This window comes from Crocuta crocuta, unplaced genomic scaffold (genome assembly GCF_008692635.1).
Source record: "Crocuta crocuta isolate KB4526 unplaced genomic scaffold, BGI_CrCroc_1.0 scaffold125, whole genome shotgun sequence".
Lineage (NCBI taxonomy): Eukaryota > Metazoa > Chordata > Mammalia > Carnivora > Hyaenidae > Crocuta > Crocuta crocuta.
The window spans coordinates 4,536,288-4,545,865 of NW_027531143.1; the positions used below are offsets into that span (position 1 = coordinate 4,536,288).

The 9,578-nt window shown below is 43.3% G+C and overlaps 1 protein-coding gene across 2 annotated transcripts in view; it reads left to right on the forward strand.

Moving 5' to 3' along the window:
• The first annotated feature begins 5,321 nt into the window (after positions 1–5,321).
• LOC144237442 (uncharacterized) overlaps positions 5,322–9,578 on the forward strand; it is a 277,532-nt gene continuing 273,275 nt past the window's right edge. For both annotated transcript variants that reach the window (XR_013336856.1, XM_077771144.1), the window contains exon 1: positions 5,322–5,648. Coding sequence is in view for 1 of the 2 variants with exons in the window: in XM_077771144.1 (XP_077627270.1) it covers positions 5,363–5,648 (286 nt within the window). In the remaining variant the exon portion in view is untranslated. The remainder of the gene's footprint in view (positions 5,649–9,578) is intronic.

Genomic DNA, 9,578 nt, shown 5'->3' on the forward strand with positions numbered 1-9,578 from the left:
CTTCTTGAATTCCACTGACTGGCTAAGTAACATTAAACCATCCTATACTCAATTTCCTCAATTTCACCAAGGGGATCTCTTGGAATGTTTAGATAGCAATCTGTTCAAAATTGTATGGTGCTCAATGGGATTGATATTTTCCAGTTTCATCAACATAGTGTAGAAATAACTTTCACTTTTTTAATAAGGCCACATATATCATTGAACAATGTCTTGGTCTTTATTTTTGTTATATAGAAATAGTCAAATGTACATTTCCCTCTCCATTCCCTATATCTTAGCCATCAGCCTCTCTAAAGATGCTTACTCTATTGGCAAGCAATTATTAACTGCCACAAATTAATTTTAAGCTAGTTTTCACAAAGAAGCACTCAATTATTTTTTTTTAAATTTTGTGTACCCTAATTACTTTGATGCTAAATGAAACATTTATTTCTATTATAACACAAGCATTTGAAAATTATAAATTTTTAGAAAAAATCATCTTTTCTAATGAAAGAAATATATTTGCTGTCACATAGAAGAGCACATCTAAAGATTTTACATCTATACTAAATGCTTTCTTATATTGTAGCAGTCTATGGTTAAAGGTAAATCAAGACCAACAGGGTCAGGGCTACAGACTCTTCTTCCTGCAATAATTTAAAGTCTGTTCATGAATTATTTTGACAATTACATGTTAGTGTCCAATGTTCTGTGTTAATGAAACGTTTTCCAATTCTAGAATTTTCTGTGGATTTTTTTGAGGGAATTAAAAAACTTAAGGAATGCTACTCAAGCTGGCAATGATAATCACTCAGTATAATCACTACAATTGCTGAATAGTACCTGATGCTATCTCATCCAAGGTGACATTCCCCAAGTTGGACTTGAGTGTTACGTTCTCATTTGAACTGTTACTCACCTCCCTGTTCTTTATATCCTCAAAAGAAAATCAGATGTTGATTTTTCTTCCTATTGTGTCTCTGTTATATAAATGTTTTTCCTCTTTGCCCTTTAAAGCATTGGTTAATTCTGATGACATATTCATATTGTGGCCTTTGAACTCAGTTTCTGTTCACTCAGTAAACACAACCAAAGACTAAATGTATTTTGAATGTCCCTCATAGTTCTATATTTTTGATATCCTAATTAACTTTCTTTTTTACCCAGTTAGTTTTTCAATGTTGAAATGCAAAGACCAGGTGACAGAATATTCAATGGCTTATACTTCCTTAAATCTGTAAACTTGTGATATAAAATCTTGGCTTCTAATTTACTAGAAAATAAACTTTTGATTTTGGTGCTATGTTGGGCAGGGCCCCAGTCTTAATTTTTATAGAGGCTTCTATAAATGATTTGAGGATAATAAAACACTGTTTCAAATTTTCGTTAGAGTTATAGGAAGGCAACAAGAACAACAAGTTTCTATAATTCCTAATCATTCTCCTTATATGATTATATCCAAAATCAATATTGCCTTTTATTATTAATGTAGAATACACATTTTTAAAATAAGAAAATAGAGTAGTTTTATTCCTCAATAGTTCCAGTCTCTGACTTCATGTTTTTATTGGCAGTAGGCAACATAATAATAGTTCCAAGTATTTGAGGGGCAATTAGAAAGTATACCACCATTTTAGGTTAATGTTTTCAATTCTCAAATATTCTTTCAATAAATAGTTTATAACTATCTCCCATACACAATCTAGGTGCAATACATTATATGGAATAACATGTCAAATAGTTTTTATAGATAGTTTTTATCTGTCATCCCTAGGACCTGACAATATTCTACAGCAAGGTTAGAATGCATGCTGTATTTATAGCTAAATTTCACATGCTTGATTTAAAGTTGAACTTATTATATGTCAGTCATGATTATGTGAAGATAATATCAATCATGATTATATCAATGATGATATAATCTTTCATGGTTGCATAAAGACAATATTTAATCTTCCCTGGCAGGGATGCCTTCAAGAAGGTAGAGTCATTTGAGGTAGACATGGAAAAAGGATTTTAAATGTAGTAATAATAGCAAAAACAAAAGAAGTAGGAAAGTCCATGGCATCTTATAGAATAAGTAATTGAGTTTGATTAGATGATAGTACATACAGCAGAGCAATAAGAAAAAGAGAATTCCATGTTAAATTAAAGAAACATGAAGCCTTGATTTCAAATTTGGAAACAAAAAAGAAATCACATTTAATTCCACTGACAATGAGAATCCAGTTCAGTTTGAAAAAAGAGCATGGTTAGGGCACCTGGGTTGCTCAGTCTTGATTTCAGTTCAGGTCATGATCCCAGGGTTATGGGATTGAGACCATGGGAGCCCAGAACCATAAAGCCTGGTTAAGATCCTCTCTCTCCCTCCCTCTGCCCCTCCCCTACTCATGCTCAATCTCTCTGTCTCTCTCCCTCTCTCTCTCTCTCCCCCTCTGTCAAAAAAAAAAAAAAAAAAAAGCATGGTGGAGTTTGAGCTGTGGTTAGAAACAAAAGTAGACCAATAATAGCAAATATGCTTTTATAGAGTTAGTAGGAGGTACAGGTGTCAAAAACTGCCAAAAATTGGATTTTAATTATCCAAAAGAGAAATAATGAGAGCCTGAACTAACCTTGTGTCAGAGGGTGGAGGAAAAAAAAAAGGATGAGTTTATGAGTTTTTTGTTTTTTGTTTTTTTTTTAAATAGGAGAGGTAGAATCTAAAGACAAGTAGCTAAGTTGTGTAAGACAATATCAAATGAAGATTTAAAGATGACCTGGAGGCGTTAGCAGCGGGTAACTGAGAGAATTCTGCTACTATTACAGAACCCAGGAAATGAGGAACAGGAGCAGGTTATAGGAGGAGGAGCAGAGTTGATTTTAAGGGCTGACAAGGTGTCCACATGGAGATCCAGGGAAAACTTTTGGTAATGCAGATCTCAAGCTCTGGAGAAAGATGAGAGTCAGCAGATTCAGGAATTGTCTAAGACTGGTCCCATTCAAGTCTGTACCAGAACTAATTACTGTCAACCCTATCTTGAGTACTCTATAAAATATCCTCAGTCAATAAATTCATTATGAGCTGCTCATACATTTTCTTAGTAGGATTTTAAGTCAATTTAAAATGGGCATTATATAATGTCTCATAGTTCAGTGAATATTGTCTGTGATCTTAAAATAGAAAAAAATATCATCCCTTTCTCAGGTCGCTTGAAGCTTGGGGGATTGCATGATTCTTAGGAACACTGCTCTGGACTCTATATTCATTAGGCTCTTTCTAAATTTATCATGTGTGAATAGTAATCTCTACCTTGCTTACCATGTAATTGTGCATTCTTATTAAATGAGACAAGATTAAAGCCTTATTCAAATGTAAGAGGTGATTATTTTACAATGTAACACTCACAATGCACCTCAGTTTACTCCTTGACAAAACTGAGATGGAGATAGAACCTCTTCATTAAGTTCCTGTGACTACTGAGTACTTAGAGATATTAGCCATTAACAATTATTGTAATGGGTTCAAATTTCCAGTCTCAAAGATGTATTTGCAAAAATGTAAATTTAGTTTCTTAAAAAATTAAAAGTAATATAGCTCTGTAGCCTTTATTCCAGCAATTGGAAAATTTCATAGTAATTCAAGATAATGGGCATTCCAGTTTTAAAATGACTTCAGCTCAGGATTTTGACCCAATTAAGTTTTTTACACCTGGTCCCTTTGCATTTTTTCCTCTCTGGTACTTGCTTAGGGTCCAGGCATCAGGTCAGAAGTGTTTGGTCCACCTGCCCACCTGCCTTTCTCTATCCTTGCGGCTCTCGCTCTCTCTCTCATATAACATGTTAATCCTGGTACTCGCTATGTGCTGGGATCTGCTACTGACACCCATGACCTTTGTGTTCTCTGGTGAAGAAATTCAGATAGTGTGTCTTCTTTGTACTCATTTCTACTGATGCACTAAATTATGCAACAGTAACAACAACAATAACAAAAAATGCCCCAAATCATGATGACTTAAAACAACAAAGGTTTACTTCTTCCTTGGGCTACATATTCACCAACGGTCAGTAGCAGTATTCATTCAAGGTCAGTCTTTATTCCAGGACACAGTCTGAAGAGCAACTTCTATCAGACTTGGCCAACCTCACAGTAGAGGGAAAAGATAGTGGGCAAGTAGTAGATCATAAAGCTTCTGCCAGAAAGTGCTTACATCACTCCTATTTACATCTCATTGAGAAGTCACATGTCCAAGTTTGATTTAATGGTGTGGGAAAGTATAAGATTCTACCAGGGAGAAGCAGCAATTTTTTTTTTTTTTTTAATATTATAACCTACCACAGTCTTTTTGGGCAACCCAGATCACTCTCTGGCATATCATCTCTCTCTCAGGCAGCCACATGCATTTTTCACAATGCGGGCAAGGTGAGGTAAGACACTGCCACTGCCCTCAGTTGCATCTGCATCGACAGGTGAGAGCACGGAGCTCTCGATGCTCAGGAAGCTGCAGAACTCCCAACACTCTTATAGAGCAGCGTCTATAATAGCTCCAAACGTAGTAATACTAAGAGTCCTCCTCCTAACATGTGCAGAGCCCAAGGCACGAATATAAATGGAAGTTTCTATATTATATGTCTAAATATTTCCAAGTCATGACATGCTATGAAGCGACATAAAATATGCTCTAACTTTCTGCATAAATACTAAATACGATTGAAAAGGCCAGATCCTCACCAGACCATGACGAAACAAAGAGAATCTGCCGAATCCCAGGACCCAGGCCCACTCTGCTGGACGTTTCCCTTTCACCCTCCTGCTCTCTGCACATCCAAAGGGCGTTTTGCCCTTACATTATGAGCACATTCCAAGCAGCCTTTCCATGTTTTATCCACACGCCCGTGTCTAGGGTTGCATTCACCAGCAACAGCTTGGTCTGTTTGCAGGACAGCAGATTTGGGGAAAGACCCAGGCAGGCATTGGAAACAATGTCGGTGACATTTGGCTGGAAATTCAGGGGCCCTGGAACCTATAGGATTGTCTAGAAGGGGGAACATGGGCTATGAATGGGCACATACCTTTGGAGCTTAATACCACTCACCTGTGGGGTGGAGTTACCCAGATGAAGGCCAAAATGAGGCTTTCTAAACATATAACATCAGAGAGAAGGAAAAATCTATTACAAGATGGCTGACAGGACTGACCCGGGAATTCAAGTCCCTGACGGAAGACTCCTCTTCCGGTTTCGTCTTCCCACCCTGCTCTTCTTGCTCATTAATGAGGAATGCGGAAGTAAGAGACTATAAATTGTTCTCTCTGCTTACGCTGGAGGCTCAGACCTCAGGAGGATGAATTCCTCTGAGCCCACGGGTGTGAAATAACCCTCGTGCTTTCCAAGGTCTCCGAATGCTGCTTGTTTCCTCTGCTTGGTGCTCCAGACCAGGTTCTGTAACATTTGGTTCCCTGACCGGGAAGCCCAACTGCACTGGGCCGTTGTTGCCACAGGTTTGGGAAAACGGCGAGTCGGGACGGAACAAGGAATCGCGAAGGAGAAGGCGCGCGCTGACTGAATTTCGGCCGTCTCCAACTCGGGCGCCTCAGGCCGGCCCCGCTCTGCCTTTCCCGCCAGACTCGTGGAGACTTAGCCGAGGAGACTTAGCCGGAGAGGTCCTGGACCCGACGCTGGATGCCGGTAAGGCCTGGGCCCTAATTCTGTCCTGTCCTGTCCTGCCCACCCATAATGGTGAAAAGGGGAGCTGATCACTCCCTGGAGACCTCCGTGGTCTCACACGTAGGGATTCTGTGGGAAGGAATGTAGGAACCTCTGGTGTGTGTGTGTGAATGTGAATGTGAGACTCAGTCTGGTCTGCCTGCTGAGGTCGATTCTTGGCTCCAGGGGTGGGAACCCTTAAGGTCCCCAAAAGCCTAGCATAGAGTCTGAGTGGGCCCGTCTGGGATTCCGTGGTGAACGGCATACAGTCTGTGGTGGCAGAGGAATAGTTTCCAATCATAAGTCACAAAGCTGAGACCGCTGCGGCTAAGCGTCACCTAAATCCCTTCATGACACGGCCAGATGGGCATCTGGCTCCTCTCCTCATTAGAGGGGGCACCCCTACCCCTCTGTCTTTGCAACTCCACCTCACAGGAATATTATGGGGTCGGGACTGAGCAAAGAAGGGTTTTTGGGAGACCATGAAATTAAATGACCCCGGAAAATTAAGGACCCTATATGAGTTACAATGGCCTACTTTCGGTGTAGAATGCCCTTGGAGGGAACTTCAGGTGTCCCAGCCGTCCACCACAACTGGCATGTTGTCTCCAGAGACCCAGATTATCCTGATCAGTTCCTGTTTATCAGCTCCTGGTTAGAGATTGCCCAAACCCTTCCCCTTGGGTGTGATTTACCTGCAACAAACAGGGACAGGCTAGGGTCTCAGTCACCTTGACAAAGTGGCCCAAAGAAGGTCAACAACCACAAATGCTCACCGGTGATCGGGAGAAGGACTCCGCCACGTTCAGTCTCCCCAGCAACTCCAGACTCAGCAGATCCTCTCTCCCCCGTACCAGCGGCCAGATTTCACCCTTTTCCAGGCACAGGCACTCTCCAGATGCCGGTCCACAGCTACCAGTATCAAGAGGCTCTCCTCCAGGGGATCTGAGCAGGGGCTTTGAGGCTCACAAATATGCCTAGCAGCAAGGGGAATTCCCTGGGGAGTATTATGAGAGGCTTTGTGAGGTTTAAACCCCGTTTGACCCCATGACAAAAGGACAGGGAACATCCAGCCACCAAAAGAGGGTAGGCCCTGAACCTCCTTATCAAGGGGTCAATGAGCCTACTTCAAGGAGAAAGGACATTAAAAGAATAAATGTCCCAACCAGAGACCGAGTTGACATGCATAAGAACCCTGGAAAAAAGACCTCATAGGCCTAACAGGAATAGATTCAGCTTGAGGGGGACCAGGCTCACTTCTTCCTGGCCTCCGTGAGCCCATGGTCAAAATAAAAGTAGGGGGCCAAACTATGACTTTTATGTGAACTTGGGGGGCCACACGGTATGGTATGAGTTCCTTTGCCTACCTAAGTGCCCTATCCCTCTGCTTGACCGGGATATACTCTCAAAGCTGGGGACCCAAGTAAACTTAGAGCCAACAGGACACACCAGCCCCCAACCAGGTCCTAATGAAGGCTATTCTGTGCCCAGGCCCACCAAGCAGTCCACCTGAATTCTGGACTGTCTTTCTCACTGTGTGGGCCAAGGACAACCCCCCGCCAGACTTGCTCACACCTGGGACCCTGTCAGCATAGAGTTAATCCCAGGAGCTCAACCAAAGACACAGCGGCAATACTGCCTCCCACAGAGGCAAGGGGAGTCTTCCAAGAGCACAAAAATTCTGGTTGAATGCCAATCACCCTGGTACAGTGATTGGCAGTCAAGAAGCTGGGAGGGAACCAACCAGTTCAAGCCTTGTACCCTGTGGTCCCGAATCCGTACACGNGACACAGCATATCAGAAAAACTCACCTGCCCTCTTTAGAGGCTTTCCAATGGAGGCCACACACTGCACTCTTCTTCTCCAGTGTGTGGATGACCTCTTCCTTGCCAGCAATACCTGAGAGAATTGTACAGAGGGCACAAAGGCTTTCCTCCAACTCCTGTCAGACTCAGGGTTTTGGGTCTCATGAAAAAATTCCGATACTTAGTTTCACCCAAGGAAAAAGAGCACTAGGGCCATAGAAAAAAGGAGGTCATCACCCCTGTACACCAGCCCCAAACTAAGAGTGGCTATGAGAATTCCTAGGGGCTGTGGGATTCTGCCAAATCTGGATTCCCAGATTCTCAGCAATAGCAGGACCCCTCTATAATCTCTTGGTAGGGCTGGATCAAGAACCCCCTGCATGGACAGGGGAGGCCTAAGCCACTTTCGCTGCCTTGGAGCAGGCACCAACCTTTGGTCTGCTGAATATACAAAAGCCTACAGCTATAATAGGCCTGCGTTCATGGCGGACTGCTTACAGGCCTCAAAGCTCAGGAAAAGTAGAGCAGATGAATTGCACCCTCAAGGGAAACTTAGCCAAGTTCTGTCAGGAAACAGACTTCCCATGGCTGGACCTGTTGCCCCTGGCCTTCCTGCATGTCTGTTGCACACCAGGAACTCAAGTTTTCTCCACTTTTGAGAGGGCCTCAATCTCTTTAGGATCCCCGTACACCCCGTCTCACCAGGGGGCTCAGTCTAGGCCAAAGACTGGAAAAAAACCCTCTCAAACCACAGTTTGAGCTGTATGAGGCCCACAGTGAACTGGGCCTCATACAGCTATCAGTCCATGGGTCCACCACCCCAGAGTCAGGAGGGCAAGTCCTGAAGAATCCCACACATGGAAAACTGACCCAAGTCCAGTCTTCAGCCCTGCTCCAGCCACACCTCCAAAGCTGGCTGGTCTATGCACAGGAGAAGCTTGAGGAATCGCCAGTCTGATAAAATAAACTGTCCTTACTCCTTGCTATCGGAATGGCAGAGGTTGCCCCAGAAAGGTGGGGAAACAGTGAGAGGTTCCTGTTCACACTCACCTTCGTCTTAGGGATAGGATGTTCTCCTGGTATTGATTGCCTCTAATCTGGGCCCCATTTGTAAGAGTAGGGCACCTTCAGTGGAAAAATCTAGGGGGTTTAAAAGCTTAAATATAGTGTAACCTCTTGTTGGTCTGTTGGGTTGCCTGCCAGTAAGGAGGTTGCAAATGCCATTTTGGGGAAGTGTTTCCACTGATGTATGTGCCTCAAACTTGGAAAAAAAAAAAAAAAGAGAGAGAGAGGGGCGCCTGGGTGTCTTAGTCGGTTAAGCGTCCGACTTTCACTTAGGTCATGATCTCGTGGTTCGTGGGTTCGAGCCCCGCGTCGGGCTCTGTGCTGACTGCCAGCTCAGAACCTGAAGCNAGAGAGATTAAATGATTATTAGAATAAAAGTTGGTGCTTAGATTAACCTTCAGCCTTAAGGCCCAGGCTAAACCAGTGGTGTTACGACCTGTCCTAGGGACAGGAATAGCCATGGGGATAGGGGTCTGGCATAGGAGGCATAGGCTCTTCTGTGGGACTAACGAGTGGCTGACTCCCTAGAGTCCCTGCAGAGCTAAATAAGTTCTCTGGCAGGAGTTGCCCTTCAGAACAGAGAGGAACTTGACCTTCTCACTGTTGAGAAAGGGGGCACCTACATCTTCCTCGGAGAAGAATGCTGTTACTTTGTAAACCAGTCAGGAATAGTCACAACCAAAGTCAGGGAACTAAAAGTAAACAACTAGTCCATAATAAATAAAGATGCCTTCTAATACAGACTAGATCTGTTTAAAGGGGCATCAAAGGGGGGCAATGATAGAGAAAAAACTGTTATAAGATGGCTGACAGGGGGCACCTGGGTGGCTCAGTCGGTTAAGCGTCCGACTTCAGCTCAGGTCATGATCTCATGGTTCATGGGTTCGAGCCCCGCGTCAGGCTCTGTGCTGACCGTTAGCTCAGAGCCTGGAGCCTCTTTCAGTTTCTGTATCTCCCTCTCTCTCTGACCTGCCCCTGCTCGCGCTGTCTCTCTCTCTCTCTCTCTCAGAAATAAATAAAACATTAAAAAAAAAAAAAAAAA